We start from the raw sequence: 21995 nt of genomic DNA, 5'->3' as shown, positions 1-21995 counted from the left end.
TGGGTACATGAGCTTTGCCTGACGTAAACAATGACTACTGACGTGCAGACTGACCAATTAAATGTTTAGAGAAGGTTATCGACCAATAACGATAGATCTACAGTCATACCGTCCAATCAGAAGATTTTAGGCTACTTCACCACGCCCCCTTCTCACTCAAGCGAACCAATCGGAGTAGGGGAGGGCGGGACTAGTTTGTGAACGAAACGCTTCTCGAAGTTCTATTTAAGCTCTAGAAAAACAAAATCCCGGACGTTTGTGAAATTCCGCCCGGACACTTTTTAAGTCTAAAAAAGAGGACATTTCCGGGTAAAAGAGGACGTCTGGTCACACTATACAACGTTGTTCAAATAGTTCTTGGTAGCACTGTTTGCTAATGGCACATGTCTGTTCTGAGGGATTTATAGATTGTATCATTGTTCTTTCAATCAGTACAATTTATTTATTCATGTCGTGCCCTCGCCTTATAAAGTTGTTTCCGTACAATTTCCCATGTATCTCATGTACATCCCGTGAATCATAATGTCATTAAACTACATTACCCATCGTCCATTGCAGTTCGGAAATGACGGCTTTACAAGGCGGCTCTTTTCTTCCAAAATACTCGCGCTTTGTGCGGCCAACATGTCTGCGCCTGTGGAGGTGCTGTTAACGGCGGATTCCGCCGGGCAGCTGTGGAACTGCGCGGTTTTCGACCCTCACACCGGAACAAACCTGCTCTCCTACCGCGGAGGAAACTCTTCAGCCCGCTCCCTAACCATCCTCAACGGGGAATACATACTGGGAGCTCAGCTGGGGAAAAACTTCATCAACGTGTGGGAGATACAAAGGAAGGTAGTGGAGGCTGAGGCTGTGTCTCAAATGGCTCTGTACACCCTACGTAGTGCAGTATGTGACATGAGGAAATGTTGCCTTGCCGACATAAACTACTCACTCTCTGTACAGCAGAGGGTTGTCCATCTACTGACTTAACCTCACCGAATCCCAAATTGCCACCCATAAGTTTTACCCTCCACAGCTTGAGTGCAGGAGCCATTATTTCACTTTCTGCCTAGTGCACTATTAGGGAACTGAGGATAATTTGTATTTCAGCCAGAGCTACAACCCAGCCGGGCTCACTGTGCAGAGTAAAGCACAATACATATATATTCTGGACAATTCTGAGCAGATACTGCTTATTTAATAAATGTGAATGATCAATTTACACTTAATTCATGTTAATTTAAGCAGAGCTATAATTTAAGCACTGTTTATTGGTTGCACTCCTACATAGAGTAAACAGTAGACATCACTGTATAGAGTTCGTGTGTGATAGAAGCATCTGGTTGTAAACTAAGGTTACAGTTTCATGTAAATAGTATTTAAAAATGTGTTAAAGCTGTTGTAAAATGTTATTAAAATGAAAGTGAAAAGAGAGGTGACAGACTGGACATCCTCAGTCAGTTGTTTAAAAATGGCGGCTAGATTCAGTAGAGGTAGTTAAACTTTTGCTTCTGAGAAATTATGGCTGTAAGTGTTTTCAAGGTTTGTATTTTCCAGAATTCAGCAAAATATTTAATGTGACCATGTATTCCCAAATTTTACACAATTCTGTACATGAGTGGTCCAGTATAGTAATGGATTATGACTGAAAAACAGACTGACAGACAGACAGTAATCATTTTTCTGTTGCCAAAGTCTCACATCCTGCCGTTGTTTTTGGACTTTGGGGTGCCCTGCCCATCTCCACGTACGGAGGTCATATTTGGCTGTTGGCCTTCTTTAATGTACTCCATCCATCCATTATCCACCGCTTATCCGGGTCCGGGTCGCGGGGGAAGCAGTCGGAGCAAAGAAACCCAGACCTCCCTCTCCCCAGCCACCGACGCCAGCTCCTCCGGGGGTATACCGAGGCGTTCCCAGGCCAGTCGAGACATATAGTCTCTCCAGCGTGTTCTTGGTCTGCCCCGGGGCCTCCTCCCCGTTGGACATGCCCGGAACACCTCTCCAGGAAGGCGTCCAGGAGGCATCCGAACCAGATGCCCGAACCATCTCAACTGGCTCCTCTCGACGTGGAGGAGCAGCGGCTCCACTCCGAGTCTCTCCCGGATGTCCGAGCTCCTAACCCTGTCTCTAAGGGAGAGTCCAGACATCCTGCGGAGAAAACTCATTTCAGCCGCTTGTACCCGCGATCTCGTTCTTTCGGTCACTACCCAAAGCTCGTGACCATAGGTGAGGGTTGGGACGTAGATTGACCGGTAAATCGAGAGCTTTGCTTTTCTGCTCAGCTCTTTCTTCACCACAACGGACCGGTACAAAGCCCGCATTACTGCTGACGCTGCACCGATCCGCCTGTCAATCTCACGCTCCATCTTTCCCTCACTCGTGAACAAGACCCCGAGGTATTTAAACTCCTCCACTTGAGGCAGGATCTCACTTCCAACCTGGAGAGAGCACTCCACCCTTTTCCGACTGAGTACCATGGACTCGGACTTGGAGGTACTGATCCTCATCCCTACCGCTTCACACTCGGCTGCAAACTGGTCCAGCAAGAGCTGGAGTTCCCGGCTCGATGAAGCCAACAAGACCACATCATCTGCAAAAAGCAGACATGGGATCCTGAGACCACCAAACCGGACACCCTCCGCCACTTGGCTACGCCGAGAAATTCTGTCCATAAAAATTGTGAACAGAACCGGTGACAACGGGCAGCCCTGACGGAGTCCAACTCCGACTGGAAACCAGTCGGACTTACTGCCAGCCATACGAACCAGACTCCTGCTCTGTTTGTACAGGGACTGGATAGCTTGTAACAAAGAGCCCAGTACCCCATACTCCCTGAGCACCCCCCACAGAATACCCCGAGGGACACGGTCGAATGCCTTCTCCAGATCCACAAAACACATGTAGACTGGTTGAGCAAACTCCCATGCACCCTCCAGGATCCTAGCGAGGGTAAAGAGCTGGTCCTGTGTTCCACGACCGGGGCGGAATCCGCATTGTTCCTCCTGGATCCGAGGTTCAACTATCGGTCGGACTCTCTTCTCCAGTACCCCCGCATAGACCTTACCGGGGAGGCTGAGGAGTGTGATCCCCCTATAGTTGGAACACACCCTCCGATCCCCCTTTTTAAAAAGGGGAACCACCACCCCAGTCTGCCAGTCCAGAGGCACTGCCCCCGATGTCCACGCGATGTTGCAAAGACGTGTCAACCAGGACAGCCCCACAACATCCAGAGCCTTGAGGAACCCGGGGTGAACCTCATCCACCCCCGGGGCCCTACCGCCAAGGAGTTTCCCTACCACCTTGGCCACTTCAGCCCCAGTGATAGACGAGCCCCCCCCGGGGTCCCCAAGCTCTGCTTCCTCTGCGGAAGACGTGCCGGTGGGATTGAGAAGATCCTCGAAGTATTCCTTCCACCGTCTGGTGACGTCCCCAGTCGAGGTCAACAGTTCCCCACCCCCACCATATACAGTGTTGGTGGAAAACTGCTTTCCCCTCCTGAGTCGCCTGACGGTTTGCCAGAAACTTCTCGGAGCCGACCGAAAGTCGTTTTCCATGTTCTCACCGAACTCCTCCCACACCCGAGTTTTTGCCTCAGCGACCGCCGAGGCTGCAAGCCGCTTGGCTCCTCGGTATCTGTCGGCTGCCTCCGGAGTCCCCTGAGCCAACCAGGCTCGATAGGACTCTTTCTTCAGCTTGACAGCCCCCCTCACCCGGGGTGTCCACCACCGAGTGCGGGGATTGCCACCCCGACAGGCACCGACAACCTTGCAGCCACAGCTCCGTTCAGCCGCCTCAACAATGGAGGTCCGGAACATGGCCCACTCAGACTCAATGTTACCAGCCTCCCCCGGGATGCAGTCGAAGCTCTGCCGGATGTGGGAGTTGAAGATCTTTCTGACAGGTTCCTCTGCCAAACGTTCCCAGCAAACCCTCAACACACGTTTGGGCCTGCCAGGTCTGTCCGGCATCCTCCCCCGCCATCTGATCCAACACACCACAAGGTAGTGATCAGTTGACAGCTCAGCGCCTCTCTTCACCCGAGTGTCCAGAACATATGGCCGCAGGTCAGATGATACGACTATAAAATCGATCATCGAAATGCGGCCTAGGGTGTCCTGATGCCAGGTGTACTTGTGGACACCCTTATGTTCGAACATGGTGTTCGTAATGGACAAACTGTGACGAGCACAGAAATCCAATAACTGAACACCACTCGGGTTCAGATCAGCGGGGCCGTTCCTCCCAATCACGCCCCTCCAGGTCTCACTGTCATTACCCACGTGGGCATTGAAGTCCCCCAGCAGAACAATGGAGTCCCCAGAATGAGTGTTCTCCAGCACTCCATCTAGGGTCCCCAAGAAGGCATGGTACTCTGAACTGCTGTTCGGTGCATAAGCACAAACAACAGTCAGAGCCCTTTCCCCAACCCGAAGGCGCAGGGAAATTACCCTCTCGTCCACTGGGGTAAACCCCAACGTACAGGCGCTAAGCCGGGGGGCTATGAGTAAGCCCACACCTGCCTTACGCCTCTCACCCTGGGCAACTCCAGAGTGAAAGAGCATCCAGCCCCTCTCGAGGAGATTGGTTCCAGAGCCCATACTGTGTGTCGAGGTGAGCCCAACTATATCTAGTCGGTACCTCTCAACCTCGCGCACCAGCTCAGGCTCTTTTCCCACCAGAGAGGTTACGTTCCATGTTCCAAAAGCCAGTTTCAGTAACCGAGGATCAGAATGCCAGGGCCCCCGACCCCGACCACCACCCGATCCACAATGCACCAGACCCGGATTACTACCTCTCCCACAGGTGGTGGGCCCATGGGAGAGTGGACCCATGTATCCCCTTCGGGCTAAGCCCGGCCGGACTCCATAGGTGAAAGTCCGGCCACCAGGCGCTCGCCAAGGAGCCCCTCCCCCAGGCCTGGCTCCAGGGTGAGGCCCCGGTAACCCTGCTCCGGGCAAGGGAGGCTGTGTCCTCGTTGTCTTTTTCATCTGTGTCTTTATGGATCACTCTTTGTCTGGCCCATCACCTAGGACCAATTTGCCTTGGGAGACCCTACCAGGGGCTATTGCCCCCGACAACATAGCTCCAAGGCTCACGCAGGCACGCAAACCCCTCCACCACGTTAAGGTGGTGATCCAAGGAGGAGTACATCTTTAATGTACTGGATTCACTAAATGATGTTTTACATAAATATGTCAGTTGTTTGCTTAAGTTTACTTGTATGTAATGTATGTATGTAAGTTTATTAAGGCAATACTTAATACTGCAGTGAGATTTCTAACATGAAGCTGCCAACACACATTAACAGTAAGCTGTCAAAATATTTAAACTGAACTGGTTTTGCACTTAATAAAAGTAGTCACTCTCTTTAAAGAACACAAAAGACACATTCTTTTAATAGACTTCATTGATCAGTTATGTAAAGTAAGGAGACAAACACTGTCTGAGAGATTAGCCTTTTTTTTTAATCAGTCTTTTTAGCTGAAGGGTCAGTAGTGTCCACTCTGAACTTTGAACCCAGCATCTGCTCCAATATTTTCTAATTATTTTTTACGTTGGTATGCCACTAGGTATTATCAGTCACAGCAGCTATTCATTTCACAAGTTAATGACTGATGCTAGACATCATTTGGCACGGTGACCTTAGGCTCATGAGCAGCTGTTTAGTGTCACATTCGGTTACTTTTGCCTGTGCTGTCGCTGTCCAAAGAAAAACATTCCCAAAATAATAGTTTTACAGGAGAAGGGGGGAAAAAGTCTTAACTTTCAATGGATGTCAGTGTAAAAAGAATGTATTCATGTAATTTTGGCACATTTCTGTTGGTCTGTTTAACATGAAGTTTTCACAGAAGATGGAGGATGGTTTTTGTGTTTGAATGATGTAGGAAACTAAAACTCAACCAAAATGGAGTTGCGTATTTTTGTTTGGACAGTGTTGATATATAAACACTGTAAAACCTTAAAGTAGCTGTATACACCAAGTACAAATGAAGTTGTTTTAATTCTTGCTTTTAATTGATAACATTATATTATCAATTAAATATGTTTTTGTTTTTGTTTTTTTTTTTAAATATAAATTGTTAGCATAAAAAATAAATAATTGTTTGCTTGGAAGTGTCACTTTTCTCAGTGTAAATCCTACAGCTAAATATAAGCTGAGCTCAACCTTGTGTCTCAACACTTTTTTTTTTCTCTCCTCTGTGTTTTTTCTCAGGACCAGCTCCATCAGAAAATTGTGTGCCCTGGGATTGTAACCTGCCTCGCAGCTTCTCCCAATGGCCTGTATGTGCTGGCAGGCATCGCAGAAGCTCTGTACCTGTGGGAGGTGAGCCACCAGCAAGGACACAAGTCATGACTAAGATTTTCTCGATCATTAGTGGTCATGGTGTTAAACCTGAAAAGACAAAGTCTGATGCATACATGCAAACTAATGGGCTTGTGAGAAGTGATGTGAATTATGCTTTTTGCATGATTTCTATGTCTGTTGCTCACTAACAGGTCAATATCCTTCTTTTCTTAAATGTTACATTTGTGTTTGTGAGCCCTGTGTTTTATTTGTTTTAGGGCGGTAACAACCCCTCTTCTTCTCTTAGCTGTGGTTGCTGAGCATTTGAGTAACTTAACTGTCCTGCCCCATATTGTGAGGCATTCTTATGAATACTAAATTAATGGGTGGAGTTAACCTGCTCTGAGTTCGTTAAATGTAGGTTAGAACATTTTCTAACAAGCAATTTGTTACGTAACAATTGTTCTTCACACCCTGTAAGGCATTTTTTCATGAGCACGACGCTCTGTGCGTCCATGTTTCCAAGTATTGTTTTCTTTCTGATGAATAATATGTAGAACAGAGCAGAGTTGGCAAAATGAGGCAGTCTTCCTGATGCTGGTCAGCTTGTTGGTTCCAAAGAACTTTTTTTTTTTTTCTGAAAACAGAGCATTGTTTTTTTTTGAAAAAGAGGAACGCCTGTGAGAAAACCTGGGCTTAAAGGAATCTAGTTCTTTTGAAGTTTGTGGGAAACCCACCTGTTGTTTGCTTTCCTTATTTTAAATTCAGTTGCTGACGTTAGAGTTGATGTAATGGTGCAATACCCTGTTAATCTGTCTGGATATTTTAAGCTCTTACTTCTGATTTGTTTTACATTTTAAACGCCCTGAAATATTTCGCTCTAGGTCTCAACAGGAAACCTGCTGGTTATTTTGACTCGACACTATCAAGACTTGAGCTGCCTGTGTTTCACGGATGACAGCAGCCATTTTGTGTCGGGAGGAAAGGACAATCTGGCACTTGTATGGAATCTTGCCAGGTGTGTTGGATTATTTGCTCCTTCTCCTTTTATGATTTCCAATATCATTACAAATTTTAATGCTTGTTAATGAGGTCATATGGCAGTACTCTGTAAAAGCCAATTTTCAAGCCTTTTACATCCACTCATCCAGCTCCAAATGTCGATAAAAGGCTTTGCAACCCTGTTTGTTACTGAGATTACAAGAGCCATCGTTGCTTTGTAGAAACGATCCCACAGAAATTGCAGTGCACACATTAATGTGGCATGCTTTTGATTTGTATGAGGTTTATTAAATCTGATATGTTTTGCCTTGTAATTTCCTATTATGTGCCTTTTGTTTGCAGTCGCACTTGTTGTGATTAGGTGAGCTCTTCCATGAGATGAGACCAAAGGCTGCGTATTTGTGAAAATGTTCAAAGAAAGAACGCTAATCTAGACTCAGTTTCTCTGTTGATAAACAGCAGGTTTTATGTTTCAAAAACAATGAAAGGCAAATTGAAGACATCATTCTAGATCAACGGTCACTGCACAGATTTCACAATTTATGGCTCATTATGCAATCTCAGTGCTTGTCAGCAATAACAGTATAAGCCTTTTTTCTCTAAATTTGATGAGGACATACTTAGGTTTGAAACGTGTTCACGGTTTTGTCGGGATTACTGTTCAAGCTCAGCACAGATTTGGACTGTTATTGTACTTTAATTAAAATAAGACCCTATTAAACACTATATTCTACTGTGATAACTTTACCTGCTTATGGCAATTTATGTTTCCAAACATTATTCAGAAACGTGCAAAATAAATTTACATTGAGTAACTTTGACCAAAAACGTAATCCCAAGATGAAGTTTCTTGTTAGGTTTCTTACCTTGCAACTGTTGATTTGAAAGAACGCTTCAATGGGCAGAGAACGGATAGATTGATTGCGAATACAAAATAAATGCACTGTTCAAAGTGTGGATCGTGAATTAGTTAAAAATCTGTCTTGCATGGTTTGATTCATGACTGGATTTCAATTAACTTTTATTTTCCTGCTTCTTCATTTCTCAGGAGAGTAACGGCTGGTTTCAGTTTAATATATGTACAACATGTCTGCTATAAACACATCAGCAGCTTGAAGTCATGATGACTTGGCTCTTTTTAGCATAATTAGAATGAATAGTCCTAAAGATGTACAGCTGAAGAGTAAATCTACTTTGCCATTAAGGGTGCAGTAATGATCATAGTAGTTTTTTCTGCTGTACACTTTGAATACAGATCAGCTATGGGCCGGATTTTGGATTCAATATTCCACAGTGTCCTTCATCTTGAAGTGTAATTGGGTGCACAGTTCTGAGTAGAAGATCTTGCCCAGTAGGTGGCAATGTATGTCTTTTCACAATGTGGGAAAAGCATTGAGAAATGGGGAATGTGTCTTTGAGAAGACCTCAACTAAATAATAATGAATAAAATGTTGTATGAAATAAAAATGGAGATGAATTCTCAGTCCAGTGGTATAGTCTCCAGACAATTGCTGGAGAAAGCTGGAGGAATACATGAATGTAAGGTAGGTTTTTAGGTTGACTTCTCCATGACAGCAAGCTAGTGCAGAAATGGTCTGGTGCGATAAGTGTGAGAGTGCTTTGCAGGCTGTTTGGCAGTTGGCTGTTTATCCAGACAATCCACTCCAACGGTACTGATAGGGACTTCATGCCAACTTGTTCTCTAATAATTGTCTGTCATTACACCGTGGCGCAGCAAAGTAGAGCCGCAGAAAAACTGCTGGATTGGAGTGTTTTGCTGGAGAGCAGCGATCCACTGTTAATTTGATGAATGCCAGAAGTTCAAGGGATTACACTCACTGGAAAACACAAAGTGCTTCGCTCTAATGGTAACTTGGACCAAGCTTGATTGATTACAGAGTGGGAGTTTCCATGAACTGAAGGCTGAAGCCTAGTTTTTTTTTTATTTTTTAAGGTGTGAACTTGCCTTGAATGCCCAATGAATGCATATGTCATGTTTGTTTGATAGCATGGCCTAATGTGCTTTACCACGCTAAGAAGATGGACCTTGGGCAGTAATATTTGAAGGAAGATGGGAAGTGCACCGGTCCTGCCACGAGAGAGATAAATAATTCACTTTCACTCATTCGGTGGCATTTTTGAAGAGAGATGACGTGCATCTTTTATTCGTCTCCATAACCGCCCGCAGAATAGGCTCTCTGCCAAGCCGGACCCCAGAATCTAAATTCCTGGACTCTCTCAAAGAGCCACAAGGTCTTGGCTTAAAAATTCAAACAGTGCCGGGTGATCTCAGCTTTGCATCTGTGGCTCCAAAACACCTCCCCACTCAGCGTTTTCCTCCAATTTGGTCTTGCTGAAGGTGTTATTTTCCATTAGGGGTGGGCAGTAGGGCAAAGCAATAATACTGTAAGATTTGGAGACCTTTTATGATGAATGATCTTTATCATAATATTTCATTTTCAACTTGTATTAAAATTATGATTAAAAAGCAGTATATCCAATGTTATTGTGGCCCCTTGAACTACTGGCACTTTGGGGATTTGCACCATCCTGAGGATAGGATGAAGTCTTAGGGAGCCTGGACTGGGCAGTCTCTTGTGAACGTGTTTATAATAACACATGCCATGTTAGAGAAGTACTGGCCATACTATTGTGGTGGTGTGTAGTACAGTAAAGTACAGTACACACAAGCTTCGATGTGTAGATTTGAATCTGTTGACCAAATACGAAAAATGAATTTGTAATTACACACTGTGAAATATTTATATTTCTGCTTCAAAGGTAAAGAAAAATTACAGTAATTACTCTAGTATTTTGCGTGAAGCTGGACAATAGGACTGAAATATGGGCAGAGGTAGTGCTGGGTGATAGGATCACAAATCAGTATCACAATTAATTATAAAAATAACATTTTGCATTAATTATAATTCTTGCTTCAGTTCACTGACAGGGCTTGTACTGTAAATATGCTGAAGTATTAAAGCTGGGATTATTTTTTTCTAAAAAGCTGGGAGGCTGTCAGTCTCTCTCTCTATTTATTTAAATTTAATTACGTTTCATTTGATTATTAAAATGTTAATTTAGCCGTCATATTTTGTTTCACTAAAGTTAAAGACATCCAAAAGATAGACACAGCACTGGCCTTTGGTTCGAGTTGCTCGGTTGGTTTTGGTGTTTAGGTTCTCCTACTGCTTTCATTTTGTAGATTGAATGGGGCAGAATCATGTGATTACATGCGCTGTAGTGTAAGGGGAAAGATCATGAGCACTCAGTGTGGGATATGTTAACAGAATGTATTAAAAAATTAATGTAAAATAAATTAATTTAAAAGAAAACTTGATGAACTGATATAGGCAAGATTGTGCTGGTTAGAAGTTCTAAATGTGTATTTTGATTAATTGCCCAGTTACTATATGGCCTTGAAAAGTACTTGATATATTTGGTGCATTGATCTTGACTCCACCCCTATTTATTTCAATCAAGAGGGAAGTCTTGAAATGGATTGGACTCGACTAAGGTGGTCTTTTTTATTTTTATTTTTTGCAGTTCTTATTGTAACAATTTATTTTGATAACGATATCACCCACCCAGAGTGACCACCCAATTGAATGTGAGAATCCGCTCCTTTTTAGAAGTCAGGTTCATTTCCATTTGTCATTAAATGTGCTCATTCCTTTATGATGTGAATGTGAAAAATCTTAATTTTATGTTTTTCGAAGTTTCCGTCTCATTGTGCGCTGTGCTTTTAGAGTTAAGTTTGAAGTAAATGTGTCCCTTGGCTCTCTTGCTTACTGTGACCTTGCCGCTTAAGTGACAATGTTGAGCGCAATGTAGCATGAAGAATTAAGCGATGAGGAGTATGAGGGGAATTTTAAGCATGGAAAGTGCCAGCGCTGGATATTGCCCCCCTCACCTGCGAAAGCTTCAAGATGGAAAAGTAAAGAAAATGGATTGCATTGGCCACCTCCCCCTGGGCAAAAAAGCGGCCTAATATTGTTGCTAAACTAAGAGACTTTCTCAATAGTTTCAGCATTGTTGACCGTGTTAGTGAGCCGAAGCGAACTTCCATGTACTCACTATCGATGTGGGCATTCATTAGTCAAGCTTGAGCGCAGTGCAGATTGCAGTTGAATGTGAAATGGACTGTGTGTAACCTCTCGGTCACACATTCAGGGTCTGAACGGCTGGAGTAGTTTCTAGTTGGTAATGAGGGGCCGAGAAACTGTTGGTTTGTTAAAAATGAAGAGCCGAGAAGCCTCTTTGCCTTTCTTTTTCTTGTTTACTTCCAGTGTATTTTATTTTATGGGACTATGTGCATCCCATTAAGGGCAACTAACTCAAGTGCTAAGTTGTTGAAGAAAGTTCATGGTAAGTTCAAAAATATCCCACTTAAAAATCCTAGCCAACCCAAATCTGGCTGCCTGGAGGGATTCTCGGTGTCTCTCACTTTTTCATTTATTTTCTTATATATGTACTCATTCACTCACATTTAACAAAATGGCCTCCAAATCAGAGCTTCGCCTCAGTGACACCATGTCGTTGTTTTTCTAGTGCAACAAATTGTGTTCCCATTTTTAACAGTCGAGTTACTTTTTTACAACATGGGGGCAGTTACCTAAACACATTGTAGCTTGTGGATATTTAGATATCTACACTGCGAATCTTGATACTTCTACTTGGTCAACTAACACACCCTGGTATTACACTCTAAGGTACAGTAGAGGTACTGTATTGGTCACTAAACAGTGTTTAAAAGTCAAGCTTTGTTCCTTAAAGGTACATTACATTCTCTTCTCCATAAGGAGAAGTACATGTTTGTAATCTTTCATTACAGAACAGTGTCATATGAAAAACTATAATAAAAGTCTTGGAGATGTAAAGTAAGATAATAGCTAGCAGTTGGTAGTAATTTCAGGAGTTTGCTGTTTACGTAACTCTGTATGATCACTGTGCACATAGGTTCTTGTCTTTTATGATGCTTTATGCTGCTAAAACATTGACAGTGTATCTTGTGATACAGCACTGCCAGGAGTCTGAATATTTGTTGGCTCCCTGCATCCCTGAATGAGGAAGAAAGATGGGGGCACTGTGATAGGGCATAGTGACAGAAAACTGTAGAAGGCATAATGGCCTCATTAAGCAGCAGGGATTCCCACAAGGGATGGGGAAGTCTGGGAATGCCATTATCTACCTGCAGGTTCTGGGAGCCAGGAACATTTCTGGACCATCTTTTCCATGGCAAGAATTGGCTTTAAGTTTGTGCCCCTGAGTGTTTAAACTTACAGCTAGGGTTACAGTATAATAATGAGAACAATAGCTTCTTTTTATTTTAATAATGCTTATTATTAGTATGTACTTCTGTTACTCTACTGATTAGCACCACTTGTGAGGCAATTTGTTAAATGTGAATGAATGCGTGTGTGAGTGTTATAGGCCAGTTCCATGAGGTGATGCACTTAAAATGGTAATGTGAATAAACTGAATACTTTTAATAAATATACAGTATAACTGAACTCAGAACACATTTTGAATAAATCCTGTTAAAACAGTTAATTCATTCTTCCTGTTACTGGTTGGCGGTTTGTCACTACTGCTCCCTCATTCCCCAGGCAGGGTTTCAATAATAAATTCTTGGAAACTGTAAAGTACATAGCTATGCGACTTTTGCCCACCTCTATGCATAAGTGAAAAGCCACATCATGCCCTGAGACTTTGAGAGTGCAGGTGTAGATGCAGTTGCTCTGCAGGTGTGAGGACGGATGTGTTCTGACTGATGTGGGGTGGAGGTGGATGTGGTGGGGCTCACCGTGGGCCGAGTGAAGCTCGTCACAGATGTTCCAGCAGACAGGTCGCTCTGCCAGGGGTAGAGCCTCCGCCGCCGCTGTGACAGAATGGGGCTCGGCTCTTTCTCATCTCTGCTTATCTGTCCCTCTGTCTGTTACTCTCCTTTTCAACGTATTCTCTCTCTCTCTGCTTCTGTCTTGCTTTTTTTTGTCCTCCTTTCTCATGTGTTTCTCGTCTCTTCTTTTTCCATCATTCTTTTAGTTGGTATCTTTGTCTGGTGTCAGAGGGTCTTGCATTCAGACCGAATCGAAAGAGATGAAAGGTTGGGATATAGCTGATGTTTTTGTGTGTTATTTTAGCCTTGGAATCTCAGCTAACTCTCACACACCTTGTGTGTGCACACACTCCTGAGCTCTGGCAGTGTCTGCAGGGAGAAAAACCTGGATGTTTGATGTCTTGGCTGATTTTCTAAATAAAAAATGATGCAATAATAGTGATTTTCTAGTATAGTAGAGAAACCCGAACTGTAAAACACTAGTGTTGTGGTTATATTACGACATACTGTGATTTGCCTTGCAATGTAGAAATTGGGACAGAATATGAAATTTTGCTTGTAGTTATATGTAAATGATGCACTTTTTTAGTAAATTTGAAAATGAAGAGGAGAGAAATGAGTGGAGTATGGTTCGATCCATGTCTCGGGTCACTCGTGGAGTCATTTTTTAGTAGTCAACTTTTAGTAGTTCTGTGCCTGGCTCCAAGGATTGTGTTACAATCACAAAGCAGCACACCAACAGATGCAAAAAAGTAAAAATAGTAAACAATTAAATATAGCAGCAGTCACTGAATCATGGACCATTACCAAGAGTTCCTGTGTGTTGCAGTGTTGTGCAGCTGGATTCCTCTCGAACTCCTGAACCTCGACATGTGTTGTCCCGTCACACTCTCCCCATCACTGACATCCACTGTGGGCTGATGGGACCTCAGGCGAGAGTCGCCACTGCATCCTTAGACCAAACAGTTAAGGTATGGATATTACACTCTTATCTTCTAATACTTCTTCTCTCGAAGCTTAATCTGTCATCGTAAATCACCTGCATAAACAGCAATCCATAACAGTTAATAACTGGACAATCACTCACACATGGGTACGATATGAAGGATTTTGGAATAGTAGCAGGGTAAATGGGTGTTGACAGTTAATAAATTGTTGAGAAGGGTAGTGTGCTTCCTTTTTAGGCGAGAGCCCTTGTTGTCAGCAGTCATGATCTGTCGGCTCTGGGAATGGAACCGGCAGTCTTCCGGTTACAAACCCAATTCCATAACCACCAGGCAATGGTGGCCTCCTCAGAAGTCTTAGAAAGCCATCACATTGGCAAATATGAGCGAACCAGCTGCACTTTACAGCTCTGTTAAAACTCATGTCATCAAGGCAGTGCTCTGTACCCTAAGAGGCAATGAAGAACATTTGTTTTCACTGTTACAGTATGTGTGTATGCGGAGCAGTATTATAAAAATGATTTATTGATGAATATACACTTTTACAGATGGTAGTGTTTGAGCAGATGTCTTCAGGGAGGGAGTTCAGGAAGAGGGTCCCAGAAAATAACATGTTCAGGATACAACATTCTCAAGCAGTTGACAAGTTTACTCTGTCACAGTATCCACTCCTCTGTTAATGTTAACTGACATGATAAAGTTTATACACTGTAGAGGCAGAAAGCAGCTACTCTATTTCTAGTGAGGGCACAAACGATACACAGAATACAGAGGAAAGCCTCATTTTCCTTATTGAAGTCTTTCTGTCACGGGTTCTTTGATCCATGTAGATTAGGGCTGGACGATATTGCCAAAATCGATATCACAATATATTTCATAATTTCAGTCGATACGATATAATTCTGATATTGATAGGAACAATTAAAAAAAATCCACTGAAAAGCTGACAAAACAAACAAGAAACATGACATTACCGTCATAAACCTCTTGGATTTGTCAATATTAATTTTTTAAAGTAACTTTAATATTGAGGGCGGCACGGTGGCGCAGCAGGTAGTGTCGCAGTCACACAGCTCCAGGGGCCTGGAGGTTGTGGGTTCGATTCCCGCTCCGGGTGACTGTCTGTGAGGAGTTGGTGTGTTCTCCCCGTATCCGAGTGGGTTTCCTCCGGGTGCTCCGGTTTCCTCCCACAGTCCAAAAACACACGTTGCAGGTGGATTGGCGACTCGAATGTGTCTGTAGGTGTGAGTGTGTGAGTGTGTGAGTGAATGTGTGTGTGTCTGTGTTGCCCTGTGAAGGACTGGCGTCCCCTCCAGGGTGTATTCCCGCCTTACGCCCGATGATTCCAGGTAGGCTCTGGACCCCCCGCGACCCTAAATTGGATAAGCGGTTACAGATAATGGATGGATGGATGGATTTAATATTGAGGGCAGTGAATTGGGCAATGCCTTGTAATGACCATCAGTCAGTGACAGATGCTGTAAATGCTGTACATTAAAGTATTTAATGAGTTTAAAAATCATAGTTGTTATTGAAACATTTTATATTGCAATATATATTGATGTTGAATTATTGACTAGCCCTAATGTAGATGTAGAATTTGTCCCTTTTAGGAACTGGAGAAAAGCAGTCCAAAAGCATGAGGCTACCACCTCCGTTCTTCACAGTTAGCATGGCACTGTTTAGCTGATTATCTGTGTTAATTATGATTAGGAGAGTTAACCTCTAGACAATCAAAGTGCTTTACAATAAAGAGCAAAATATACCTTTGCACCAAACATCTTTTTAAGCCAAAAAATGTAAAGGTCTCTTCACTAAGGTTTAGTGATGGTTGTAATGTATATATTGCTTCCATGTTTTTACTTTACCCTTTACCACATGCATTAACAGCTTATTTCAGGGAATGTTTAGTACCATCTAGAATTTTTTATTGTTGCATTAGGTCTCTTGGTTACATCCCAGATAGAATTCCTTCTTGTCCAGTCATCAAATTTGGAGGATTACCTGACCTTGACGGTATCCCTGTGGTGCTTTATTCTCCACGCCTATTAATAGACATCTATACAGTGCACTATGGTACAACCTGTGCTTTTGATCTTCTTTTAATACTCCTCTCCTGATCTGTAGCTATTCATTAGCAGTGAGATTCTGTAGATGATTTGTCTGCTCCTCGTGGACCACTGATGTCTCAGAGGGATGGATAATGAAATGATCAGGGACAGCTAATTTTAATTTGAGTTTTAATCATAATTATGTTCATTGTTTGCAGGTGGAGACTGAGTGAACATGCTTTTTTTTAATAATCTTTTTTGCTAGAATTTCTTCGCTTGTGTTTTACAAAAGATGGAGAAATGTCTGACCTGTTTTACCCTAATTTCTTGTTTTACATCACAAAGCTTTCAATTACAATAAGGGAATGTAGAGCTTTTTATATCCACTGTATACAGTTCCACGTTCTCCAATGGTTTGCAATTACTACGTAATTTCCAAATAGACGTTGCCCATAAATGCTATTTGAATGCCCAGTTGGGCGTGAAATTACATCGCTTATTACATGACTATACTTCAAGTTGTCTTTAAGCTGAACCCACCTCTGACTCATGAGTTGGCTGTAGTCAGGGGGCACTGATGGACTGACCGCTTCCACTACCTGTTTAAGAGGCATAAATATTCATGAAACTCTTTGGGCACATGCACGCTCACCAGTCTTTTAACTGTAACCCAAATCTTATTTAACTTGCAAAATAGTCTAAAAAGACACAAAAGTGCAAGTCTAAGTCACTAAAACTGAAAATAAGAAACGTCTGTTGTTTTCAGGGTGGTGGGTAATAAAATCTTGAACTGTCATCCTTTGCGCATTCATCGCTTACTTTAATGAGAGCTTCCCAGGCATTTACAAGCCTCTGTGGTATAAAAAAAAAACTGTTTCATTATGAACATGTACGTATAAATTCTTCTCTTCCAGCTTGGAATCCTGAGTAAAATCCTCTTCCATATAAGTGCAGTCTGGCAGATGCTCCTGATCCAATGAACTTGGATTAACCAGTGAACAGTTTTTATAGTTTTGATGGTCTTCCAGCATATTTAAATATCAAATAATGACTGTGAGGTTTAAGTGTCTGTTGTCTGCTTTTGTTTGAAGGTATTTCATTTTAAATTTGGTCAGTTGTGTCCGAGTTGTGGGCATGTGACTGCTCAGTTGTTTCTTGACCAGCTGTGTGTGTTTGCATCAGTAATTTATGAGCAAGAAAATGAACAGAAAGTAAGGTCCACTCTCCCTCTCAAGGATGCAGGCGTAGATGTAACAGAGACTGTCATAGCGAGAAGAGTGTAATCTGTGTTTCTGCTTCCGTGAAGTATGGTGGTAAGTTAATGCACGACTGTCTGTGGCACTGCCCTAAATTGTATTTAGGGATAACTGTAAGGTGATCAGATCTGAGTTGGTTAAAAAGAGGGGGGGGGGGGGGTAGGTACATGAGGGTAGGTACATGAGGTACATGAGAAGGAATTCTGACGTGCAAACTGACCAAATAAATGTCTACAGTCCAATCAGAAGATTTTAGGCTACTTCACCACGCCCCCTTCTCACTCAAGTGAACCAATCTGAGTAGGGGAGGGCGAGACTAGTTTGTGAACGAAACACTTCTCGAAATTGTATGTAAGCTCTAGAAAAACAAAATCCCGGACGTTTGGGAAATTCCGCCCGGACGTTTTTTTTAAGTCTAAAAAAGAGGACATGTCCGGGTAAAAGAGGACGTCTGGTCACCCTAGATATCGGTGACAAGGGAAAGAACAGGAATTCTTAAATGAACAGAAGGAGCTTATCAGTTTCAACGCTAGGTACGATTTCTACCTTAAAATTCCAGCTTCAAAATCACTGTGATGTCCCACTGACCTTTAAAAGGGAGAATAGAATAGAAGGTGGGCAGTAAACCCCCTTCCCTCTTGATTTTAAGACGATGCTGTAAAAGTGAAGTACTCTCTGTGAATGTAGGGGGAGCTCAGGAGCAAAAATACAAATTCTTGCCTAGTGGCACTTTAAGTAAATGTGATTTACTTTATGGCACATGGCAGGCACTGTTTTCTAGAACAAATTACAGTTTTAATCAAGAGGTAAACAGACGTTACAGATGTAGGTGAATGTCGCATTTGCAGTGGACTTTGAGTACCTGCCCATACATGGAATTGTTCCTCATTACTCACTGTTACTGTAGGACTGATGGACTGCTTGAAAGGAGGATGTAAAATCCAGTCTTAATGCACCAAAGATTGCAGCGCTACCCAAGAGATGTTTGATATAATTAAAAATAATGATATTTATAATTATTTACAGTCAGCATTATTTACAATTCATTTGGCAGCATGTCTAGGGCGGTTTCCATTTGTGCCAGAGTGGGAGAGAAAGCTTGGGGCGTGATTACCAAACATCCAAATTCTAAAATGTATCCGTTTTTAATATATCTGTACTTCCCTCATAAATCAAAATATAGTCCCAGCTTTAACAAGCAGTCAGTGTCTGGCAACATTTCAAATGCAACTAATTTGCAGCCAGAAATGAAATGCATTATTAAGATATATTGATTTGTCTTACTACTTTAGTTCCCTAGATGTAAACAAGCTATAATAACTCTTACTTAAGCATGTCAGCTGATGTGGACACAGTCTATGGGTATCCCTTCGAATTTTAATTATATTATTTGCATTATCTTCAGTCATTGTTTCCAGAGTTCGCAACCACAACAACGAAAACAGAGTCATGTCCACTTCCTAACCGACTGCATTGTGGCTGCTACTCCTGAGTGACTGGGGTTTTTGTTGGCTGCGCAAAGATCAATAGGAGATGGATTGAATGTCCGAGTGGGAGGTCTGGAGGCCGTGTGATTGACTGTGTTTTATTAGCATGCTCTTACACTGCTCTGAAGGCCTTGCTTAGCTGCTTTGTCTTTGAGTAACTAAGGGAGGCCCGGGATGAGAGTGACTGACAAACCCTGCGGTTTCTCTCTCTCTGGGTTTACTTTAATCCCAGGCCTCAGAGTTTTTAAATAATCATTTGCTGTTTAGCATCATAGACTTATCAGGCTTAAGGCTGTGTTTACCTGACAAAAAAAAATGATCAAATGAAATCAGATATCAGCAGCAGTGTCAGTATTTGATTCAACTCATCATTAACTCTTAAAAGCTCAGCGCTGGAGTTAATGCTGTTATTGCTCCACATCCCAAAGCTGGGGATTTATACTAGGGCTGTCCCGAATACCATCTTTTAGGCTGTTTACAAGACTAAGTAAAATTAAGGCTGCACTGCAGCTCCCAGCATGGCTCCAGTCGCTGAGTCGTTCGCTAACTCGTGCATACATGGTGCCACTAAGGGCACAGAGGTTACACTATATAAATAAATAAAGCTGATAAAATGAACTGTAGCTTTGCCATGCTTCATTATAAGTAGGTTGTTTTAGGCTTCGTTCAAGACTTCTATGTTGACTAGGCTGAATACATGGGAGGGTTGCCTTTATCGCCACATTTATCCAAAAAAGCGAATTTCCGAATCTCAAAATTATAAACCGAATACCTACCCATCGAATGAATATCCGAATATTCAGGGCCAGCCCTAATTTATACCCCCTATCCTACGCTTATTTACAGCTTTTCCCAAGCATCCCCAATGGATGCAGCCCAAAAGACTGAATTAAAAAGTTCACTGAATTAAAGTGGTGTCGATAGAGGAAATGATCGAATATCATAATGATTTCAAACAATGGCGATATTAAATAAAATATTGTGTACCTTTTCCATGTGTGGAAATAAAATTCACCTCTAGCTGACGTCCCAATACGAAGCCACTCTCTTCTGATACGGAGCAGGACACAGCCATTATGTCACTTATAGAAATGAAAGAATTAAACAGAAGAATCCTTGCACAGTTCTTTGGTTATCTTGATAATTAATTTCTCTAAATTTACATTATCGTCCAGGCCTAGTATCGACAGACATCTTGACAATAAGTTTACGTCTTTTAAGATGCCAATATATGATAGAATAACATCAACTATGTAAAGAACCATATTTAAATCTCCTTCTACTTCAGTATCAACAGAGAGACCACACTTCTGACAGACTTTCTCCCCTTGTTTAAATGTTGATGAATAAAGTATAGGTACAGAGAGGTATTTCAGGGTCGGTGGTGTTGCTTGGGGGAGTTAAATAGACCTCCTTTTCTAAGAAGCTGACTCTTCATTTGTAGAATTGATCAGAACATCTCTCTTAACCAGAGCTGAACCCTTAGCTGTTGCTCTAGTCCAAGCTTTCAGACTGTGTCCAGGCTTTCAGAGTCAGCAGCTGTGACTCCGTCCCCTGTCACATCATCGCGTCTGGCCGGTGTTTGGACTTCACGGCCACTGACATTGACATTGCTGTGACAGGATTAGGTGAGGTAATCAAGCCTGTTAACCAAACAGTGAGCATGGCGGATCTGAGGGCTAGCAGCTAGCGAACGGTGGTCTGAAGGTCCGTCACGAATGACTAGGCCCCCGCTCTACATTTTAAGCCAGAGGTCCAGCTGGGGCGCACTGACACACACAAGCCGTTCAATGTCACACCGATTGCACTCTGTCATTACCCACAAGCCCCTGGGTTTTCCCCAGGGCTCAGAGATGGTCACGGCAAAGCCCGAAGGATGATGGGAAGCGGTTTTTTATGGGTCACACATGTGCAACCGTTGCAGAGAGAGCGGGAAGCAGGCCGCAGGGTAAGTCCCTGTCTCTGAAAATTCTGCCCTGTAGGCATGGAATGGAAACGAAGAGCCGTTTACACCTGAACATCAGAACCTGATCGAGGTCTTAAATGCTCCAGGGTTACCTGAGCGGGAAACATTATGGACGTCATAAATCATCATCTTCTGCCAGGTTTCATTGGAGGAAATTTAAATCCCAGCGAGGGTCCATGTCTGAGCCCGATCAATATGGAAACTTAGTGGCTGATATTGATGCAGACTGTAGGGGTAAAGGAGTGATAACTGGTTTGCTGTTTTACAGCACAGTGACACAAGATGTAGCCTCCGGCCACTGTCTTCTCCCTGTGTCTGTGTGGGTATCCTCCAGGTGCTCTGGTTTCCTCTCTGATAAGTGGATTGGCTGTGAGAAATTGCCATGTACCTAATGTTTCCGAGTCGGCTGTGACCATGACCCTGTGATATTCATCATACTCTACAAAATATTACAAAGACAATAGAGTCTTAGTTCTTGAAGAGAGAGTTAAGGAAACGTGAGGTTGTCCTCTTAGTTCCCTGGACATTCTCGCTTGGAAACTGCCCTTTAATGCACACAATCACATTATGTGAGAGTAAGTTGGCAGAGTCCTTTGCAAACGCTCGCAGATTTACTCGTACCGAAGAATAATTAGGCCTTTAATTGAATCAATGGGCAATAAATTGTGGAGAATCCTGGTGGAACATAAAAACGTTCACGGATCGAGTTGGATTATGTTGTTTTGGCTTTAGCGCTTTGTTTTTCTTGTGTTCTGGGGTTCCTTGCAGCCTCCGGCTTGTGCGTTTCTCTCTGGTTTGGAGAGGGAAGATGAGGTTCAGAGTGTTCATATGTTGTCAGAGCTGCTTTGTCTTCACTCTGAGATGTCTGATTGCTCAGGATTGGCCGGCAACTCCACACACCTGCCCCTCGCTTGCTATTCCTTTTGAACCTAGTCCCCGCTTATGAATTTTCCATGGACCATCATTATAGTTGAAGAAATAGTTTTCCAGTTTTTAAACCCTGGGGATTACTACTGTAAGGGCAATGTCTTTGCATTGTAATCCTAGATTACGTAGTGTGAAAATATACACCGCTTTTTTTATTTCAGTTCACCAATGAGCTTCCAAGTGATTTAAGAGTTTTTAGTTGTACTCTTAAACGTACTGCAAGGACTTATTACAAGGGTGTTCCAGCTGTAG

General features: G+C 42.8%; 1 protein-coding gene across 1 annotated transcript in view; it reads left to right on the top strand.

Moving 5' to 3' along the window:
* Positions 1-585: 585 nt before the first annotated feature.
* wdr18 (WD repeat domain 18) overlaps positions 586-21995 on the top strand; it is a 60475-nt gene continuing 39065 nt past the window's right edge. Inside the window, exons 1-4 of the mRNA XM_066647646.1 lie at positions 586-834; positions 6200-6310; positions 7156-7289; positions 13942-14083. Coding sequence (XP_066503743.1) covers positions 625-834; positions 6200-6310; positions 7156-7289; positions 13942-14083 — 597 coding nt within the window. The 5' untranslated portion in view covers positions 586-624. The remainder of the gene's footprint in view (positions 835-6199; positions 6311-7155; positions 7290-13941; positions 14084-21995) is intronic.

This window comes from Hoplias malabaricus, chromosome 16 (assembly GCF_029633855.1).
Source record: "Hoplias malabaricus isolate fHopMal1 chromosome 16, fHopMal1.hap1, whole genome shotgun sequence".
In the NCBI taxonomy this organism is placed as follows: Eukaryota; Metazoa; Chordata; class Actinopteri; order Characiformes; family Erythrinidae; genus Hoplias; species Hoplias malabaricus.
This window is presented reverse-complemented; position numbering and strand designations above follow the sequence as displayed.